At 44.6% G+C, this 23,533-nt stretch overlaps 1 protein-coding gene across 3 annotated transcripts in view; it reads left to right on the top strand.

Annotated features, from left to right (window-relative positions):
• The window catches only part of sgcd (sarcoglycan, delta (dystrophin-associated glycoprotein)), a 381,774-nt gene that overhangs the window by 297,193 nt on the left and 61,048 nt on the right, over nucleotides 1-23,533 (top strand). For all 3 annotated transcript variants that reach the window (XM_054730942.2, XM_015961860.3, XM_070555961.1), the window contains one exon: nucleotides 17,905-18,006. In XM_054730942.2, coding sequence (XP_054586917.1) covers nucleotides 17,905-18,006 — 102 coding nt within the window. The remainder of the gene's footprint in view (nucleotides 1-17,904; nucleotides 18,007-23,533) is intronic.

Here is a 23,533-nt window from a genome sequence, read left to right as displayed (position 1 = left end):
ATCTTCCGTTGTTTTGATTGGCTGTGTCAGGTTGGAGGGAATTAAGGTTATTGAAATGGTTCCGAGTTAAAAAAGCGGTAGATATGATGTTTCACATGGTGCCGCTAGAGTTATGTGAAATCTTACTATATTTGGTAGAAATACTGTACAGTTTTGGGAAATCCGTCACAGCAAGTATCAACTTCTCCTCCATGTTTGCTCGGAGGTGTACGGAGCATCCTGCCCGCTCATTGGTCAGTGAATGAAACCTCCGTTGATTGGTCCTCTTCCGAGCGACAGCGATGAAAAGTTGAAAATGTTTCAACTTTCTGGGATCGCGTCGCTGGGTCGCCTGTGCACGACACGTGCACGAGCACAAAATTTCACACGCACGTTTTTCGCGTTTCGCTTGGTAGGAGGGAGACCCGCGTTATCGCTTTGTTGCACACGTCTCGTTGAAAATGAATGGAGGAGAGGCGATGTCGCCTCCCGTGTGTCGAGCCTCAGTTAATAACGTGTGAAATGATCAGAGAAGTGAAGTGTTTCAGTTGTTTTGTTGTTGTTTTTCTCAAGCGAGTGGGAATACTGGGATTACCACACCTGGAGCTGAGCTGTGCTCGTTGATTTATTTGTGCAGGTAAATGAATAAACAGTTAAACCTTTCATTTTGGTCCAAACAGGACTTCAGCCCAGATATGGAAGCTGACTTCAGGTCCCTCCTGAACGTTTCCGTGTGATTAAAGTCAAAAGCTTGGGCTCTCTGCCCGTTCCACTACATTAACATTTTCCTCTGGTTGGAAGATGCGTTTAAGGTTGTTGATTTCCTGCATGACCGACTGCGTGTTGAGATTCAGGTCACAGACAAATGTCCTGACATTTTCTTTAGGATTCACTGGGGTAATTCAAAATTCATTGTTTCATCAATGATGGCAAGTCGTCATGGCCCAGGAGCAACGAGACGGGCTCACAGCTCAACACGACAGCGTCTGTTCTGCACCTCACAAACATCTGCAATCGTTTCATTTCTTTAAAGAGAACCTTGGTCTCTCACTGTGTCCTTTAACTTTGAATTTTTACAAACAGAAATGAGTTAGTGGAGCCTTAAAGGTCATTATCAGACAAAAGGTTTATTGTTGCCACAGTTTTAAAGGTAAGGTAACCCTAACCCATCTTTCAGAGGCAGGAGGACAAGCACAAACCCAACCATAGAATCAACACTAAAGCAAGAAACTCCGTCCAAAGCCGAATTTATATTTATCTAAACTCTTGTTTGTCTGTGGATGCACGTTTCCTCGTGGCACCGGCCCGTGCACTTCCATCGATTCAATCCTTAAAGGCCAAGTTCACAGAGAAACCGGTTTTTACCTGTTAGCTTAGGAAATGAACATGCAGGCTGAACATGACCCTATCTCCTGCATTAGCTTCTGATAGAAAACAGACGGTGAAACTCTAGGATTAGAAAGTCCTGACAGATCTACGTCACACTGTCGCTAACATTCATGGACTCACCCATCTGGACTCACGACAGGGAAGGCTGTTGTTGGTTTAGCGTCCAGGAAACAGCAGAGAACGTCTACGCTAGTAGAAGCAAACCATTAGCATTAGCAACTCCACCACACAGCAGAACTCCTCCAGGCGTGTGTTATTTGTGGAGATAAAACATCAACGTTGCAGAGCAAACAGTCAGTGGTAGAGTCTTGTTGCTGTTAGCCAATCAGAGGACAGATGTCTGAATATCAGGAAGTAAGTCTCCAGATCCCGGCTCACTTCTTTCTCCTGAAACAGGAGCGCCAGAGCTTTTCTTCCCACAGAGATCAACTCACTGGACTTGGATCAGCTGTGTAAACAAACCGAACCCAAGAAGATGTGGAGAATGAGCAGTCGGCTGCACCAGAACCGAGCTTTCACCTCCTAGAGTTGGTTGTGTTCTGATCCAGATATTCATGTTTGTTACTGATGTTAGTGGAAGAGACGACAACGACCTCACAACCTCCAAGATGTTCTCTGATAGAGAACACACACACACACACACACACACACACACCGAGTGTTAAATTGAGGCATAAAGAGCTGTAGTGCTTGTTGAGCTTGTTTATTGAGTGATTTGGACCCGTGCAGAGCTGCTGCATCTGGAGAGCCGTAAGTCAGCCTGAAAATAATCCAGTTTTCAATTTAACCCGTGGGTGTTTCTTTTGTCTGTAGTTATGTCTCCCTCGATCTGTGGCTCTGTGCCTCTGACTAAACACCTGTGTGTGTGTGTGTGTGTGTGTGTGTGTGTGTGTGTGTGTGTGTGTGTGTGTGTGTGTGTGTGTGTGTGTGTGTGTGTGTACACTTACTGCAATGTGGAACTGTTTGAAATCATTTGTTCATTTCTAGAAACTCATTTCAGAGTAATTATGTCATTAAAAAAGTTATTGGACTTCTTTAGAATACTTGCTCCACTTTGTCTCAGAGCCCCAAGGCTATAGCGAGAACGTGTGCATGATTAAACTTAAAACACACATGCACGCGCACACGCACGCACGTGCGCACACACACACACAGGATTGTTTTTTTTTATCATGTGATGGTTATTGGTTAATGGTGTCTTAAGTTCACTTGACTTTATAACTCGTTTGCCTCCACTCTGCTCACTAGTTTTTGGTGACCACTCTCAGTCGCATGAACTGTCCTTTCCTTTTGGGCAGAAGAGCACATCTGGATTTGTGTAGAAGTCCATCACCACACAGGAAGTGCAGCGTGGCAAATCTCCACACCTGCAGATGTTACAAAAACTTGATTAAAGATCAACTTTACTTATATTTTATGACATCTGTAGTCAGCTTTAGCAGGAGTTGCATTCTGGGGAAAAAAAAGCTCTGGTGCGCCTGTTTGAGGAACTGGAAGAGAGCTAGATCAGAGCTGAGCTTCAGTCAGCAGGATTTGGAGTCTTACTTCCTGATATTCAGACATCTCTCCTCTGATTGGCTAACAGCAGCACGACTCTACCACTGACTCTGTTTGCTCCACAACATTAATCTTGTATCTCCACAAATAACACAAGCCTGGAGGAGTTCTGCTGTGTGGTGGAGTTGCTAATGCTAACGGTTAGCTTCTGCTAGCCGAGACGTTCTCTGCTGTTTCCTGGACGCTAAACCAACAACAGCCTTCCCCGTCGTGAGTCCAGATGGGTGAGTCCATGAATGTTAGTGACAGTGTGACGGAGATCTGTCAGGATTTTCTAATACTAGAGTTTCACCGTCTGTTTTCTATCAGAAGCTACTGCAGGAGATAGGTGTAGGAGATCTTCATGTTCAGCCTGCATGAAACACTCAGAGTGGCTGATTTTGTTTTAAATATAACACGTAAAGAACATTTTTTCTGTTGAGAAATAAGAGATTTGGGTGTTTTACAGTAAAAAATATGCAGATATAAAAGTAAGTTATTAAAATCTGCAAAACAACCGACTGTTAATGTTGTTTTTCATTAGAATGACAGAAAACTGAGTTTCTAGAAGGTTTTAGAGACTAAAATATGCATCTGAGTGAAAATGGCTTTTGACTTGTGCTTTGATTTCTTTCCTCCTTTTACATTTATGATTGAGTTTCCTTTGGTAGAAGAGAAAACTTCACAGTGTTCATAGTTTTATTTAAATCTGAGTTACTCTCATCCAGTCAACATAAACTCACTGCTGCGTGGAAAAGAACGGCTTTTTTGGGTTTGTGTGACTGAACAGCCGATCAGAGGGAAACATCAAGCCCATTTTATTATCCGGGTCCAACTTCCAACACAAATTAGTGAGAATGGCAGTCAGAATGCAGAACTGACTGCTGGCTGTTTTAAAGCCCGTCCTGCTGATGAGATTAGAGTAGCGACTCTCATTGGGGGCAATTAAACCTCCAGCAGCTGATTCTGAAAGGTCGACAGAATAAGACACAGCAGCCGAGGAGGAGAAAGGTCGATTCCGGACCCGTTCACGTGTAACGGACTGCAAAGGAACGAAACGGGAACAATAAACACGCGATGCAGGGAAGCGGTTTCACTAATTAAATCTGTCTGCAAAATTCATCAGTTCAGCTCCTGGGAGACGACTGAAGCTAAACTTTAGGATTTTATTGCTCCTAACGGTGGAGTTGGCTTGCTGTGAGACGTCGAACGTGTAGTTACAGAACACCGAGGTGAAAGCGTAAGACAACATGGCGATGGGGAGGAACGTTTTCGACACGTTAAGTTCTCCGACTTCCATCCAATCGGAGCTCAGGATTCTCTTTTCCAGCAGCAGACGTGTTTTCTCTCTGGTGACTTAGAAACTCGTTTGAGATGAATCAGATCTCGTGGTGACCCTAATGATCCACCGGTAGCAGCTTTAACATTTCTGGTCATCTTTGTTCTCATTAAATAATTTCTGAATCTGAAGATAAAAATGTTTAGAGCTTAGTCACTGAAGGACTGTTTGATGGAGATTCACGAGTTGTTGACACACTTTAAGATTAATTCAGACATTTATTCATCTGAAAATGACCAGATTTACTGGATTTGATCTACTTTTACTGCTGATCTCAACCTGCAAGCGTCAGCTGTTTTTCTGATGGGCTCGTACTGATGTGGAGGCTCTGCCAGCCGCCTTTAGTTGTCATGTAGGACTTATTGGATCTGTTGGGCCTCAGAGCGCCATCAGATTTGTTTCCGGCTTCTTCTCCTAAAGAAAAGACAAGCTGGCTTCTGACTCCATGTACTTGATGTTGCTTTAAAGGAGTGAGTGATGCTGGATGTGAGGAGAAAGACTTCCTGTCAGAGTCGTGATCTGATGCAGATAAACACAGACTGTCCAGCTGCTCGGATCCATTTCAGCATCGACAGTCCGGGCTGCCATTACGTCCAGCTGGGCAACGACGGGAGGCGTTTTGTGCTCGGCTCGGGAGGTGGCGCGTCACAGACCGCTCCATCGTCTGGCAGGATGTGAGCGAGACAGATATTCTAGATAAAATCATCTCTGTCTGTTTTTGTCTGCTGAAACCCGTCACGCTGTGCTTCTCTTTATGTTCTTTGCTGTGGTTTCCATTTGAAGTGCAGCTATAAAAGATGTCTGGAACAGAGATGTGTGGACATCTTCCGTCTTTGACGTGTTTGCTGTCTGTCAACCCTCTACAGAGCTTCTGTAAGGGGAACAAGTCATCACCAACCCCTATCACTAAGCAGATAAAGCACTATGATTGGCCCACCATTATGGACCAATCACAGCTCTTTGTGTTTGAAAAACCTCTAGAGAGCTGTGATTGGCTAGCCAGAGTCCTGGTAGGAGCTGCTGAGGTTCCAATGGAGCATGCCTAGACCATTCTTTGCAAAGCAAGAATTTGGTCTAGTTCACTAGGCTATCCAGATGGAGCATCAGGACTAGTTCCTTCACCAGAAACCCGTCTGCTGCCCCCTGGTGGAGGAGGTGGAGAGGGCCAGTTTCAAGCAATAGAACTATAAAATATGAAGCGGTCATGTTAACTTTAGACAATAAATATTAGACTTTGTTAAGTTTATGTCAGGGTTGGCAGAACTAACGTTTTAGCTCGATCATAATACAGAATAAGAATTATTTAGATCATGATCAGAAAATGTGATGACAGATAATGAAACATTGACTGTATAATGAGCTCAAACTGAAAATAAGTCAATATTGATGTTTTATTATGACTAACTAAATAATTTGGTAATAATTGGGGAATTATTGGTAAAAATACAAATAGCTGCTAAAAGTGGTGACGTCAACATCAGCGGTGAAATCTGATGACATTGGGTTATGAATGTGTAAAAAAATCTTTCAAAAGCTCATCATTAATTAAATGATTTTTCTGCTCGCATAAATTTAGATTTATCATTGCTTGATTTTAATGTGGTTTTAATGTTTAGTTTTTAATTAATAATTTATTTTGGACTAAAAAGTTTGTAATTAACCCTTGACATGTTTATTTTTTAAAAAGGGCTCATTGGTTAATTTGTTCTTAATTTAGGTTTTCTTCATTTCTTTAGGTATTTGGTCAAAATATGAATAAAGTGGAAAAATCCAAGCTGAAAATTCAAGCTGAGTTTGAAGCAACAAGGAGACTAAGGCCTAGTCCACACGTAGCCGGGTTGTTTTTTAAAAACGAATATCCGCCCCTCCAAAAACTTGCATCCACACCACCTCGTTTTTAAAAAAAATCTGTCCACACGTACCCGGATAAATACGTTGTTAATGACATGCCAGACCTGTAGGCGGCAGTACTTCCCCCGTTCTTAACCTCGTCCTTCGTCTGTGGTCTTCCGCAAGGAGCAGTAATTCCGCTTGCAAAAACAAACAAGCAAAAAGCGCTTGGACAATTGATAAAGCGAGCGCAGCTCTGAGGGCATCCATGCTGTCGGCTAGTGTAAACACAGGTCACACACGTGATGTCAGCATTTTTTTGTCGCGGAAAGTGACGTTGCGGACCTTAAAACTCCGGTTTTGTCCGTCCACACGCAGACACCCAAAACGGAGAAAACGCAGATCTTCACTTTGGCCGGAGTTTTTAAAAAGATCCGTTTTCGTGTGGATGACAGGCCAAAACGTAGAAAAATATCTACATTTTGGCAGATCCCCGGCTACGTGTGGACAGGGCCTAAATGCTCATAGTGGCTGCTAAGCCCCGCCCACTTGACTTAGACAGAAGGTAGACATTAGTTCTTTTATGTCAGCTGTTGACTGAGTTTAGCTGCAAAAACCCAACATGGCAGCCGTAGAACCAGATTTTTTATCAAGTTAAATAGTTTAACTTTCTGTGTCTGACTAAATGTAACCAACAGTAAACAGGTAAACGTTTCATTACTCCGGTTCGTGGGATTTCTTTACATCGGTTCTGACCTGCTAACATTAGCGTTGTAGTCAGAACTCAGACCAGAGTTTAGAGAACTCTGAAAGGATGTTTTAATCCAGATTAAATAAACTGAATTTATGTGGATTACACAACCTGCATGTTAAATTTCTGCAGTTGTTAGAAAGCTTTGGGAACTTTCTGTTCCTTTAGTCTGCTTTAATGGCCTGACTTGTTTTTACAGACGAGCAGAGATGCAGCCATGACACCCCTCCAGCCTCTAGATGAGGCTCAGGTGTTTTGGCTCTCAGCTGATTGGAGGGACGTCCTTGTTTCGGCGGCAGCTCTGCGGCTAACCGACGTGTTAATAGTGTGTGAAAAGATAAATGAGAGGAGCTGGAAGTCTGACTGAAGCCACGAGAGAACAGACCGTTTCCCAAAATAATTATTATTTGCTGCAGTCACTAAAGGGAACTCTGAGCGTCAGGATGGAGTCGTTCTTCACGTCGACTCTGAGTCACTCAGATTAAAATCATTTATTACTCATTAAAGCTGCTGCTTTGCTGTTCTTTATGTGTAAAACATCCTCTGGGTGTGTTTTGTGGCTGCGCAGTGGCGCAGTGGCTAGAGCTGTTGCCTTGCAGCAAGAAGGTCCTGGGTTCGCTTCCCGGCCTGGGATCTTTCTGCATGCATGTTCTCCCTGTGCATGCATGGGTTCTCTCCGGGTACTCCGGCTTCCTCCCACAGTCCAAAAACATGACTGTTAGGTTGATTGGTCTGTCTAGATTGTCCTTAGGTGTGTGTGTGTGTATCTGTGTCCATGGTTGTTTGTCCTGTGTGTCTCTGTGTTGGCCTGCGATTGACTGGCTCTCTGTCCTGGGTGTACCCCGCCTGATTGCCCGTTGACCGCTGGAGATAGGCACCAGATCAAAATAAACAGTCAAATGGAAATATCTGTAACCTGTTATTTAACTGTTTTGCCTTCTTGTGAAGATTGTTGCAAAGAGAAACATCTAAACTTGATTAACCCCAGAACCACGCACACTGCGCTGTACTTCTGACTGTAAATGAGGGGGAAACGATTTAATCGGATCCTTTTCTTTTCAACATGGTTTAATGTAAAGTTTCATTCAGTACAAACTTTAGTTACACCAATCTAACGAGACAGAGCCTGGATTTGTATTCTGAACACTTTAAACATGTTTAAAACGGAGACATGTGTCTAAAATCTGCACCTGCTCCGCTATTATGGAAATTCAACTAACAAGATGAAAAACATAAAATTATTTTAGCCACAGACAACATCCCCCACACGTTAGAAAAGCTTGCAACGCACCTGAATATATCTACAGTATATTTAAAACATGAAGGTCTAAACTAACCAGCAGACTGGATTTTTCACCACATTATTTTCATTTAATCTGACGAGAATAATGAGTGAGACCCCATTTGGGTCTTGCTGGGCTGAAATCTGAAAAGGGTTCACCCACACCTCATCATTATACCCAGCAGCCAGACTCTCCTGGAAGGGCCCTCAGGCTCTCCCGACTTTCTGAGGGTTTCTGGGACCCTTTGCTGCTTTTCTTCTGTCCCTGACCATGTCGAAGTTAGTGCTTGAAGAAAGGATGAGCGTGGAGGAGGGGAAACGAGCCTGCCAGAGCATCTGAAACTGGGCGGAGTAAAAAAGCAGGCAAAGTTTTAAAATAAAACTAAAGAAAACTTGATTGGAAGGAAAATATGAAGAAATAAAAGATGATTCAAGCATTCCCACAGTACTGGACCTCTAGGTAGTCACTGCAGTGTTCGTTTTGGGGTTTTCACTAGGAAAAAATCTAATTTTTTATGATGAAAGTGGACAATTATACCATTGTTAAACAAGATACCCTGGTTCTATGGTCTAAATACAACATGTTCATAAAGATCTTAGCATCCCCCCATGTGACACAATCTAAGCAGCTGTGTTCTGGACAGTTTCAGTACCTTCCAAAATGAGCCGTTTCAGGGCTCTGTCACTTTAAGGAAACAAGCTGAAACCAAGTATTTATTACTGCACTCCAGTAAAACATTAAGATGCATCAGAATATTCACCTGACATTTTTACCTTTTGGTGGCATTTTATTAACTCATTCACTGCCAATGATGATTAAAGTCGTCATTTGCATGTTTTTACTGTGTGGGCGTCGGACGAGCCCCCGCACCGCGAGAACAAACATCCCTGCTCTAAAGCTGATCTTCATCTGCATACGTCACGTGTCACGTGATCAGGAAGCAGAACATCCATGTGTTAGGAGATCGTTTTGGGCCGCTGCTGTAAAAAAAGTGAGGCGCGAACCGGAAAAGCTTCTGCCGATCACAATTCGACAACGGATTATGAAAGAACGGATAATGCTCGAAACGCGCTGAATCTTCCTGATGTAAGAGGTGAGTCCACTCTTTGTTTTGGCTGTTTTGGTGTTGACATCATCCTAGCGCACAATGTTCAGTGACTCTTAAAAAAACAGTAAAAACGCTGAAAAACGCTGGCAGCGAATGGGTTAAATAAAAAAAAGACAATCAGAATCTGGTCAAATCACATGGAAATGAAATGCAAAAAGGTCATTTAAATGTAAATATTTTATATTTTTAGCTTTTATGGTCTTTTAAGTGAGAGTAAAACTGTGTTTAGTAATCCTGCAGCCTGTCCTCTGATGGTTCGTGGACACTCGTTGTGTCTCTTACCCACCCCGGCCGAGCTGCAGACTTGTATATTCACCCGTCCATCACTGCCAGCCTGGAGTGGTTGATGGTGCACCACCATCGGCCTCCGAGGGCCGTGCCGTCCATCCCTGATGAAGATGGACTTAATAATACATCTATCAGCCTGTGACACTGAAAACGGGAGCTTCTGAAGATAATCGTCCCTCGTTTTAATCTTTTAATCACACCAAAGTCAATATTCATGGTCTCACCGGCGCATAATTAAAATTCATTTTCATAAATGTTGTTGCTTTGTAATTGCTCGTATGAACAAGATTGTTGCATGATTTTTAATCTCTTACTGATTATTGACACTTGAGAGACATTTTCAAACATTTTTCTAGATTCTCATCTAAATCAAATGAATGCAAATGAACTTTTATCCATTTTACCTCGTCGTTCTACACCATAACATGTTGATTTGATCCAAAAACATTTAAAGAATGAAGAATTGCTGGTTCAAGATGAAGATACCAAAATGATCTTTAGTCCTTATTTCATTCTCGGTTTTATACAAACACTTTGCCTCATTTCTCCCAGGATCAAGCCGCTTCAGTGAGAGTGAAGTTACGGTTCACCTCCTTCCTGGAAGTCGTTAGTTTTGTCCTGCTCCACATGTCGGATTCAAACTTCAGACGTCTAATCAGGAGATCTCAGAACAATAAACAGAATCTGTTTAACACAAACCCTCTTTGGGTTTTGGTTCCAGATGTTTCCGTGGTGTTTCTAAAGTTTCACATGTAGCAGTATGCATAGAGGGGGCGGGGCCTAAACCTCATCCTGCAGCCAGCCACTAGAGGGAGTACTGGTTTAGTATTTAAAGGTGTGGTTCACTGAAAAACAAAATGTAAGGATCATTTCTGATTGACTGATGAATTAATGACCCCATGCTGGGATTATTAAAGACAATCTGGAGCAAAAAGATGCTTAAAAACATTAAAACGTGTAAACCTGGTGAACGTTTTAACTTGAATTCTCTAAGTTTCACCTCCTTTACACTCACAATCACTCGTTTTTCTCTTCACCTCTATCTTCCTCTACTCATCTATCGATTTTAGCCATGCTTATCTCCTCCTGACTTTATCTGCACCCCTTCTTGCTGTCCTCTCTTTCATCTTTCATCCTTTGGTCCTTTCTCTGCCAAACTCTCACCTCCATCTGCTTTCTCATCCCATTGATGGATGATGTGGTGCTGCATTGAGGGCCTCAATCAGAGGAATGGGGGGCTTCGTTAGCTGGTGAAGAGCAATCTCAAAGCCAATTCCGCTGATAGTCATCACAGGGTGTTGCTATACACCGCGGCGGTGACTATCACCGCAGGGCCGGCGCTGCTCCAGGCTGCACCAGGTGGTTCTTGGATCCAGGCTGCAACGCAGGACGCAAAAGTTTGCTGCTCTTATCAAAGGGATCGGCTGAAAAATGTATTAGTTTGGAGTTGGGCCATGTTGGCTGCTGGCAGCCTCGCGGGCTGATTGAAGGAGCACTCTGTGAGATGCATTGTTGCTCTTAAATGGTGCTTCATCTCACCCTCCGAGTGGTTTTAGGCTGCAGGCTCACAGGTGACCAGAGCCTCTGTCATTTCCATCTGAGATGCTGCGTCTGCTGGTGAACGAGCAAATCAATGAGACAGCTTGGTTTAAACACACACACACACACACACACACACACACACACACACACACACACACACACACACACACACACACACACACACACACACACACACGCACGCACACACGCACCATTATGTGTATTTCTGAGGAAACACTCATGAGTCTGAATGTTCTGATGGATTTATGAGGAACAATTAATAATCAGATGCCTTTTCGTAATACATGCATGCACCTTCATCGGGCTGCATGGAGGCCCAGTTGTTAGTCCCGTTTCCTCTCAGCAAGAAGGTTGCAGGTTCGAAACTCGGCTGCTGCCTTTCTGTGTGGAGTTGCGTTTTCTCCCCATGCATGTGTGGGTTTCCTTCCCCCACCGATCCCAACACGCCCTGGAGGTTAACTATTGGATAAAAGCATCTGCCCAATAAATAAACGTAAACCGTCGTTACCATAAAGGGAAGTTTTGGTTCATTTCTCCTACCAGACCTGAAACATCACTGTTTGTTTCCTGTTGGTGGCAGTTCATCATAAAGCTCAGAGTAAATTAAAACTTGATGAAGAATTTAAGGAAGGTCCGCCCTCTTTAGAGCTAAGGTAGGTCACATCAACATAAGTGAACTGCTGTTTTCATCTCGTTTTTCTTTTGTAGACTTTCTAGAATAAATCGGTCCTTGGCTGATGTCATGTGCTCTAACCTCTGTGCTGGCTAAACCTTCTCACATGTTTGTAAACAAATAGCTCTGACAGTTTTTCTAGTGCGTGTACAAATATCACAGAAATGTTTCCTCTCAGAGGTTTCCTTCTTTGAGAGGAGCCAGTTGAGGTTTTTTGGGCACGTCCAACCGGGAGGAGACCTAAAGGTAGACCTAGGACACACTGGAGGGACTATGTCTCTCACCTGGCCAGGGAACGCCTTGGGATTCCCCCGGAGGAGCTGGCCCAAGTGGCTGTGGAGAGGGAAGTCTGGGCCTCTCGACTTATGGGCTCGACACACGGGAAGCGACAAACGACCGCGATCAGCGAAATTTGTCGCTGTTGCTTTCATTACCTGACACACGGGAGGCGATCCGCAGCAGCGGCAAAGCCATCGCGTTCTGCTCCATGGTGAAATTGAAACTTCCGTTGTTTTGTTTGGCTGTTGGAGGTTGGAGGCATTTAAGGTTATTTAAGTAGTTCAGAGTTAATAAAGTGGTAGATATGATGTTTCACAAGGTGCTACTAGAGTTATGTGAAATCTTACTTCTGATTTTACTATAAAACATAATAATAATCAACTTCCCCTTCATGTTTGCTCGGAGATGTACGGAGCATCCTGTCCGCTCATTGGTCAGTGAATGAAACCTCTGTTGATTGGTCCTTGTCTGAGTGACAGCGATGAAAAGTTGAAAATGTTTCAACTTTCTGCGATCACGTCGCTGGGTCACCTGTGCACGACATGTGCACGAGCACAAAATTTCACACGCACAATTTTTTGCGTTTCGCTTGGTAGGAGAGAGACCCGCATTATTGCTTTGTCGCATATGTCTCATTGAAAATGAATGGAGGAGAGGCGATGTCGCCTCCTGTGTGTCGAGCCCATAAGGCTGCTGCCCCCACGACCCGACTCTGGATAAGCCGATGGATGGATGGATGGATGGATGGATGGATGGATGGATGGGTGGGTGGGTGGATGGGTGGGTGGGTGGGTTTCCTCTCAGTGTCCAAAGAACACGAACTAAAACCAACGTGGAATAGGCCTCGTCTGATTCTGAACAGGAAGTGTTGAGTGTGACTCTACATCAACAGCCTGGAGAGCTAACACGTTGCTTTCCTACAAGTGCAACACAGGAAGTACAAACTCAGTCTGAGGGCTGCATATGGCCCGAACACCACACTTTGGATACACCTGCTGTTGACAAAGCATTAAACGTGTCACCATTAAGCCGTGTCTGTGGTGTGTGGTTACTGTAGTTACCCAAATGGGCCACTGGCAGCAGCTTTAACATGTTTTTTACGTTTGATTCTTTTCACCTTTGCTATACAGTTCAATGGCATTAGGTGGCAATATTCTCAAATGACTGACTGCTTAGTAGGGCTGGGTGGATCGATCTAAAATATCGATAGAATCGATCTAACGTTGGTACTGAGTATTTATTAGATACCTGCGTGATGATATCAATTCAGTTTCTTCTAGCCTGGCAAGCCATGACGTACTCACCGCTACAGATGTCGGTCAACGAGGCAGTCCACCAAACTCCGTCAAAGAAGATGCAAAACACATCATTTTCCTCAATTAACGTTTGTACTTCTATCTGATCTTGACTCAAACAAAAGCTAAAGTCATAATAGTCCAAACTTGATGCCAAAGCCGTTTCAAACAAGCGGCTGACCACCGACTAGGGTTGTCACGATACTAAATTTTCGAACTCGATTCGATACTTGGAAGAAAAAACAACTCGATACTCGATTTCGATACTATTTAAAAACACCAATTTATTGAACAAGTTTATTCAAAAAATAACATTCCTCAATTTATATTGCAAAAATTAAATGTTAAGAATTAAGTGTATTAAGTGCTTAAACCTTTCAAGTATCAGCATTTTTTAAAACGTGCATACAAAAACTGGCGAAAGTTAACACTTTAAATCATGAATTGTCTCACTATATATACACTATTTGCAGAGTGATGTTTTGCTGCTTAAACTCTGTTTAAGGTGCATTTTTGTCATAAGATGTAATGCCATATGTTTGTTCTGTACTTTTGAACAACTCTGTTGGTCAATAAAGGGAGAAAACGAATTTCTCCATAGTAGGACAAAGGTACATCTACCGGTAATCTTAATAAAAACAGACTGGCGCACAGCAGTGACGTCATTAAAAGCACCGGTTTATTAGCCGCGGCTAGTCTGTTTACGCCTAGAAATCCCAGACTCGCTCCAAACGATCAGGGGAATCATGTTAATGATTCCTAACAAAACCTTTCAACATTGAGATGTTTTGGTGCAAATAATGTCTTATTTCGAGGCTGCACCATGGGTGCCCGTCCGCACCCGTTATATGGATATACACTGATGGCGATTCGCCAATGGATCTACAATAAATACCCCGGGGAATCCGAGTAGCACCAAAGTTGTCAGCGTGAGTAAACAAACGTACTGCATGCTAGAAATTAAGTCCGGGTTGCAATACACGGGAGTTTTCCTTTAAGCACATAAGCGTGAATATACAACTACGTGTCGGACTTGGTATGCTAATTAAGTTGGGCTGTGAAGCGCCTCCCAAATTCGCTGTTTATGTTTTTGTTTATTTATTTGGCAGACAAAACTTGGACCGGAGACAACTCGCGTGGGAAATTGCAATGTAGCCATGCGGCGTCTTCTTCTTCTGTTTGTCTGGGAGGCGGAGGTTGCTTTACGGCATCTGGCTGTCGTGCGTGTCGGTGTACTTGAAGAAGGCTGTGTATAATAGTCCATAATATCGATACCACAGGGATGGAATATCTAATTTAGATACCACGTTTAGTATCGATTTGTATCTAGGTATCGATTTTTTTGACATCACTACCGCCGACTACTCATGTTTGTTTTTTTCCAATAACATCCCGCCTACTTAGTGTTGCGATTGGCCCATGAAATCTATAGAGAGCTATGATTGGACCACTACTGCCCGGCAGCCATCTTGATTTGTAGTTTACCTGGCTGATACCTGTGATTGGACTGTTTCGGCGTGGCAGCCATGTTTGTTTGCATGGACATCCTGCCTATCTTGCTAAAAGAGCACTGTGATTGGCCCAACAAACCATTAAAGCACTGTGATTGGAATGCCACGGATGTCAGTCAACTGGGCAGTCCGCCATTACATAAAAAAAAGTCAAACAGCGTGCCAGCACGAGACAAGCACAGAACAGCAGAGAGCACTGTTGTGGCTGCGTGAAGGCAGACAGAAATAGAAAAAAATCTTGAGTTTGTTAACTATAAATGCAGATTAGCACCCCCTAAAGAGAAAATTAAGTTTTCTATAAACCATTCTGAGTTTCCTAATAAAAATTTTATTTCCCTGAAAATATTTCCTGTATTTTATCATCATCGAACACCATTTATTAAAGAAAAACTTACAAAATAATGGAGTAATCAATAAAACTTGAGTTTTCAGACAAGATTTTCATATTGATGATGTATTATCTCAATAAATCCCACAAAACTAGATGGTACTAGACTAGTAGTAAAATATCGGTATTGGTATTGATATCTGCAATACTGGTCCTGTATTTACTTGGTATCGGATCGATACATAATTCTGCTGTATCGTACAGCACTACTGCTTAGTTTTGTGGAGCCAAACTTTAGCATTTCCATTTACCCACATTTTGGGAAACCTACTTTCATCACTCTTGTAAAGCAGCAGTTTTAAAGCACCTTATTGATGCTTAGATGCTCCTTCATGCAACAGTTCAGTCCCAGAAGACCTTGTCTTGTGTGGGAGGATTCAAACACACAGCTCACCTTTAACCACGCACAGCTGTGATTAGTGTGCAGAAAGCAAAAAGTCTGACTCCCTGTAATATTTTCTCTAGAGACCTCCATATTTGCTTTAGCCGCGGGTGGTGGCTTGATGCATATCGAGCAGACACTCAATAATGGGCCGGGAGCTCAGCGTTATTGACAGCAGCGACTCTGAAGATGTCGACTTCAGAGGCAACAACAGGCAGAGAAAGACGGATAAAGAAGGAGGGACGGAGATGATGAGAGGACAGATACGAGTAAAGGTGCAGCGTTGCATCAGTCTTTGCATTTGCTCCCCCCGCTTCTGCTGTGGCTCGCTGCTGAGCAGCAGAGACATCCAGAGGCTCAGACGTGATTTACCAGACGGGTGTTTCGCTGGGGCTCGTGCCCTAACAGCCATCAGATGAACACCTAACTACAGACTGCATAGGAACAATCATTTAAATGAGAAACCAAGTCATGCTTGTTCTTTCTGAAACATGATGAATGTAGCAATGATTTCCAACCTCATCGCCTCATCGTAGGAAAGAAATAGACGAGAAAAAGATTGTATCAGAAAAAGTCTGTCTCTTGGCTAAGCTAACCGTTAGCAACATGGTGGAACATATTTAGGATTGTGTTCTTAGTGGAGAGGGGTGGGGCTTACAGTAAAGATGCTGCTCCTCTGGTCAGGATGCCTCCTGGTGGGAAGGCCTCTCAGGCATGGCCTTTAGGAGGAGACACTGAGGTTAACCCAGGACTCGTATCCCTAGGCTGGTCTGGGAACATACTGGGATCCCACTGGAGGAGCTGGGAGCAGTGGCCGGAGAGAGGAAAGTCCGCATGAGCCAGCAAGCTGACAGAAAAGTGAAGTAAAACTTTCATTTGGATAAAATCAAAATAAAGACATGAAAGTGTTCAAAAATCTCCAATCTGGTCACACTTGTCCTCAATTATTCATGGATGCTCTCCTCGCGGCTGCCTGCAGTGTTTAAGGCCGACAAAAGGTGAAAGGTCAGGAGGAAAACTAATAAACGACAAGTGGAGGATCTAAGGAGCTTGGAGGCCGTGTCAAATCTCTAAGATGTTTTAGTGGAGTTCCTCGACCCGAGGTTGAGTGGTTTTACTGCTGGGATACGTGGCTTTAGCTTCCTAATCTGAGATTATAACACAACCCTTTACAACAACTCATCTAAATGTTTTACGTATCCATGTCTGGGTTATTTAAGATGTTAATGTGAAAGGGGCTGGTGCTCGTGCAGATCTTCCCGAAAACACCCGGCTGTCCCATTCCAAACGTTCCGAACCCAAAATGATCCTGAAATGGTCCAGTCGTTATCAGACTAGTTTACCTCTTCCTCCTTCCAACGGAGAAACGGGAAAAGTCGATTTTATACCTTTTCTTCTTTATTTAGGGCAAAAGTGTCCAAATGTAATGTAAGCGTGAAAACGCGTAGAACCAATTTATTTGATTTTAAGGTAACCGAGATGTACCGAGTTCCCACTTGGACATGTAACCGCGCTGCTCTTTAGCTAGCAACTCTTTCGGTTGAGTCCAGAATCACAGCTGCATCTTACAAAGACCCGACCCGACCTGCCCGGGCCATGTCGGTACCAGAAACCGAAAACAGGGGAGCAGCTGTGAAACGGGTCGATCTAACCGACAGATTCAATCCCACCTTTATCTCTTTCCTGTTTCCTAGCAACCGTGACAACACAAAACATAAACTCAGGACTTGTCATAAAAGCTGCCGCTGTGCGAAGCAACTGGATCATTTTAACAGATCTGTCCTCTGAGGAGACAGTGGGGACAAAGTTGGGGTCACCCAGGACTGTAAGGCTGGTTTCCGGTGCCCCGAACAGACGGAGTGACTAAAGCGTGGCTCGATAAGCTGGTAAGGGTTAAACTGGTTCTGGTGTCAGGAACAGGTGATGTACTTCTTACTGTTGGTTTTCATCATCACATTTTGGGAAACTGAGTTTATTTAACACCTCCAAGTCAGTTTTGACAGCTCCTGAGATTTCCACCTGGGAGTAATTTAAACTCGCCTCACGTCCTGGACTCACCCACCCGCCTGCCACCAGAGCGCCAGAATTTTAATATGTTTTACACGGCGTGGGGCGGGAAATTACACAGAGGAGGTTTGTAAATCATCCTCAGCTGCTTTGGGATTTCCAGGGGTCCCGATCTGCTCATTTGCTCATTAAACCCGAGGGATCGGAGGGTGGGTGTTTCCAGGAGAGTACCACCAGAGCAGATGGACGCTGATAACCTCGTATGTTTAAGACAAGAACTTAACGTGTTTTTGTTCCCGACAGGATGGCATGGGCAACCTCAGAATAACGGAAAAAGGCCTGAAACTGGAGGGAGACTCCGAATTCCTCCAACCCCTCTACGCCAAAGAAATCCAGTCCAAACCAGTAAGTGATTCACCAGGAACCATCACACACCCACACACACACACACACACACACACACACACACACACACACACACACACGCACGCACGCACACACGCACGCACGCACGCACGCACGCACGCACGCACACACACACACACACACACACACACACACACACACACACACACACACGCACGCACACACACACACACCACATACACACCACATACATACACACACACACATACACACACACACACACACACACAAACACACACCACATACACACACACACACACACACACACACACACATATACACACACCACACACATGCACGCGCACACACACACACACACACCTACACACACAAACACATATCACACACACACACACACACACACACACACACACACACACACGCACGCACACACACACACACACACACACCACATACACACCACATACATACACACACACACACATACACACACACACACACACACACACACACACACACACACACAAACACACACCACATACACACACACACACACACATATACACACACCACACACACACACGCACCGTTCACTCAAAACGACTGAATTCAATGAAACTAGTTTTTATCCAGGTAATTCCACTGCCATCTCTGGGATTACATGTGTGTGTTATGTTGAGTAACGAGTCTTAAAGCAACCTTTCATCAGTGCATCTAGATCTTGTCCATAAATGATGTCGTTCTCTGATGGTCTCGTTTAGTTCTTTCTTTTTCCCACTTGGACCAAAACTTCTCCCAACAGATGAACTTTAAGTCTGATGGACGAAGCTTCAGAAAGTTTAACCGGATTCATCAAAGTTTGTGGAAACAGACACCAACATCCATCAGCTTTGGGTTCAGGTTGCCATGGTGACAGCTGGTGTAGATTTCATCTGATCCAGAATTTTTACGTCAGTGAAACTTTATGCAGAACTGCCGCTGCTGTCCGTGACTCCTAACAAGGAATAAAATCACCAGAAAGTTTAATCTTCAGTAAAAAAAAAAAAAAAATGTTTCTATTGAAGCTTTCATACAGCCGGATGCTTCTGCTGACGTTAAAGACTCAGTCGGGCAGAAAACGTCGCCTTTTCTCTGGTTTAGATTAATAAAACCACTTCCACCTGATAAATAACTCACACATGTTGTTGTCACGATGTTAAAAACAATAATAATTCAGACAGAAATGTTACACAATAATAAAACAACAAAATGACTGAACAGAATATCCATCCATCCATCCATTTTCATCCGCTTATCCGGAGTCGGGTTGCAGGGGCAGTAGCCTAAGTTGAGAGGCCCAGACTTCCCTCTCCCCAGCCACTTGGGCCAGCTCCTCCGGGGGAATCCCAAGGTGTTCCCTGGACAGGTGAGAGACATAGCCCCTCCACCGCGTCCTGGGTCTCCCTTTAGGTCTCCTCCCGGTTGGACATGCCCAGAAAACCTCACCAGGGAGGCGTCCAGGAGGCGTCCTGACCAGATGCCCGAGCCACCTCAACTGGCCCCTCTCCATGTGGAGGAGCAGCAAATCTACTCCGAGCCCCTCCCGAATGACTGAGCTTCTCACCCTATCTCTAAGGGAGAGCCCAGCCACCCTGCAGAGAAACCTCATTTCAGTCGCTTGTATCCGTGATCTCATTTTTTCGGTCACTACCCAAAGCTCATGACCATAGGTGAGGGTAGGAACGTAGATCGGCCGGTAAATCGAGAGCTTCACCTTCTGACTCAGCTCTCTCTTCACCACGACAGACCGGTACAATGCCCGGTGCAGATGCAGCACCAATCCACCTATCGATTTCACGCTCCAGTTTTCCCTCACTCATGAACAAGACCCCGAGATACTTAAACTTGGGGCAGGACCTCACCCCTGACCTGAAGTAGGCATTCTACCCTTCTCCGAATCAAGACCATGGTCTCAGGTTTAGAGCAGCTGATTCTCATCCCAGCTGCTTCACACTTGGCTGCAAACCGCTCCAGCAAAAGCTGAAGATCACATTCTGATGAAGCCAACAGGACCACATCATCTGCAAAATCAGAGATCTGATTGGGCAAATTCCCACACACCCTCCAGGATCCCCCTAAGGGTATAGAGCTGGTCCAGTGTTCCACGGCCAGGACGAAAACCACATTGCTCCTCCTGAATCTGAGGTTCAACAATCCAATGGACCCTCCTCTCCAGAACCCCTGAATAGACCTTACCAGGAAGGCTCAGGAGTGTGATCCCCCTGTAGTTGGAACACACCCTCCGACCCCCCTTTTTAAATAAGGGAACCACCACCCCAGTCTGCCAGTCCAGTGGGACTGCCCCCGATGTCCACGTGATTATCAGAGCCACGTCAGCCAACACAGCCCCACAACATTCAGAGCCTTAAGGAACTCCGGGCGGATCTCAACCACCCCTGGGGCCTTGTCACAGAGGAGCTTCTTGACCACCTCAGTGACCTCAGCTCCAGAGATTTGAGAGGCCAACCCAAAGTCCCCAGACTCTGCTTCCTCACTGGAAGAAGTGTTGGTGGGATTGAGGAGGTCTTCGAAGTATTCTGCCCACCGATCCACAACATCCTGAGTAGAGGTCAGCAGCACACCGTCCCCACTATAGATAGTGTTGGTAGCGCACTGCTTTCTCCCCCTGAGGCACCGGATGGTGGACCAGAATCTCCTTGAAGCTGTACGGAAGTCTTGCTCCATGGTCTCACGAACTCCTCCCATGCCCGGGTTTTTGCCTCGGTGACCACCCGAGCCGCGTTCCGCTTGGACCGCCAGTACCCGTCAGCTGCCTCTGGAGTCCCACAGGCCAAAAAGACCTCATAGGACTCTTTCTTCGGCTTGACAGCATCCCTAACCGCCGGTGTCCACCAGTGGGTTCGGGGGTTGCCACCACGACAGGCACCAACGATCCTGCGACCACAGCTTCGGTCAGCCGCCTCAACAATGGAGGCACTGAACAGGGTCCATTCAGACTCAATGACCCCCGCCTCCCCCGGAACATTTTGGAAGTTCTGTTGGAGGTGGGAATCAAAGCTCCTTCTGACAGGAGACTCTGCCAGACGTTCCCAGCAGACCCTCGCGATACGTTTGGGCCTGCCTGGTCTGACCGGCATCCTCCCCCACCATCTGAGCCAACTCACCACCAGGTAGTGGTCAGTTGACAGCTCCACCCCTCTCTTCACCCGAGTGTCCAAGACATGCGGCAACAGGTCAGAAGAAACAACAACAAAGTCGATCATCAAGCTGCGGCCTAAGGTTTCCTGGTGCCAAGAGCACATATGGACACCTATGTCTGAACATGGTGTTCATTATGGACAAGCCATGACTGGCACAGAAGTCCAAAAACAAAACACCACTCGAATTCAGATCAGGGGGCCGTTCCTCCCAACCACACCTCTCCAGGTCTCACTGTCGTTGCCCACATGAGCGTTAAAGTCTCCCAGCAGAACGAGGGAGTCACCGGAAGGAGCTCTCTCCAGCACCCCCTCCTAGGTCTCCAAAAAGGGTGGGTAGTCTGAACTGTAGTTTGGTGCATAAGCACAGACCACAGTCAGAACTTGTCCCCCCACACGTAGGTGGCGGGAGGGTACCCTCTCATTCACCTGGATAAACCCCAACGTACAGGCACCAAGATGGGGGGCAACTAGTATGCACACCCCTGCTCGGCGCCTCTCAGTGGGAGTAACTCCAGAGTGGTAGAAAGTCCAACCCATCTCAAGGAAACTGGTTCCAGAGCCAGAACCATGAGTTGAGGTGAGTCCGACTATATCTAGTCGGAACCTCTCAACCTCACACACCAACTCAGGCTCCTTCCCCACCAGAGAGGTGACATTCCATATGCCAAGAGCCAGCTTCTGTAGCCGAGGATCAGACCTTCAAGGTCCCCGCCCTCGACTGCCACCTGTCACACACTGCACCTGACCCCTTTGGCCCCTCCCACGAGTGGTGAGTCCATGGGAAGGGGGACCCACGTTTCCTCTTTGGGCTGTGCCCGGCCGAGGTCCATGGGTGAAAGCCCGGCCACCAGGCACTCGCCAGCGTGCCCCACCTGTAGGCCTGACTCCTGAGGGGGGCCCTGGTGACCCACATCCAGGCGAGGGAACACGGTTTCCATTTATATTATTCATCACAAGAGGTCTTCAGGCTGCTTTTTGTCTGATCCCTCTCCTAGGACCTGTTTGGCATGGGTGACCCTACCAGAGGCAGAAAGCCTCAGACAACTTTGCTCCTAGGATCATTGAGACACTCAAACCCCTCCACCACGGTAAGGTGGCAGCCCAGGGAGAGACTGCCACCTTACAGAGGCTGAACAGAATAATTCAAATGTTTGTAGAAAAAGTCAAACAGAACCAAAGAAATGCCCAAAAATCTACTAAAATATGAAAATAAAATATTAGACAGGAAGGTAAAAAAAACATTACATTTGAACAGTTTAACAAAATGGGAAAAATTTAAGAATAAACATAAATAACATGAAGTTGCATGAAACAATGCTAAAATTATCCTAAAAATTAAATTATATAAAACTAAATAAACACGCAACCATTAAATATGAATATGCAGCAAAACTAACAAAAGAAATTCATATTTTCAACAAGAACCAAAAATAGCATTAAAATATTTCACAATTCAACCAAACCATAAGATATTAGAATGAAATTAGTAATTTCCAAACTAGATTGAGTTCACTAATAACATCTGCATAGTAAAAACTCTGACTTCATTTAGGTGTCCAGATCTAACAGATGGTTAAATTCAGAATTCAAAAACTGATTCGGCTTCAGAAGTTTTATGCATCAACTGATGTTGTTTGTGACATTTTAGCATGAAAATAAGGTGGAAAATGTCTGGATATCGGCTAGCGCTGAATGATTTTGGAAAATAATCTAATTGCAATTCACGATTATTTTCAAGGGGCTTTTCTCATTTTTCATCTAACGGAAGCAAAAATAAATCTATGTAACTTGTGCTGAATATAAACAAATTTATGTATCTACATATTTACGTAAGAGTTTGTTTGTCTACATCAATACTCACAAGTAAAGACAAAGTTTTGTATAGGTGCGATGCTTTGCAGCCAGGAGCATCCCTTGAAGGAGCACAGGTATTAGCATCAACTGTGAAAATTGATTCGTAGGAAAGACGTGTGTCCTGTTGATTGAAGTATTTTGTGTTTAGAGTTTTTGATGTTTTGTCCATGCAGAGCTTCCGTAGTTCAGTTACGTCTCTTACGGTTTTCTAGCTCTACTAAAATATTTGTCTGTACTTATTTGATTAATGGCAGTTTTTACTTTTTATTAGACTCCATTTGGCTCGTTCCTAATTCGTAATTTGTAAGAATGTAATCGGCGATATTAGCATTAGCATCCCTATTGGATTTTTCATGTATATTAGCACTGTGCTAACCACTCGCTGCCGGTCAAATCGCAGCCTTTGCCATTAGAAAATCTGCTTTTGTCACATCGCTATTTAATTGCATATGCAATTAATCGTCCATCCCTAATATCGGCCATGAAATTCG

This window comes from Nothobranchius furzeri, chromosome 10 (assembly GCF_043380555.1).
Source record: "Nothobranchius furzeri strain GRZ-AD chromosome 10, NfurGRZ-RIMD1, whole genome shotgun sequence".
Lineage (NCBI taxonomy): Eukaryota > Metazoa > Chordata > Actinopteri > Cyprinodontiformes > Nothobranchiidae > Nothobranchius > Nothobranchius furzeri.
This window is presented reverse-complemented; position numbering and strand designations above follow the sequence as displayed.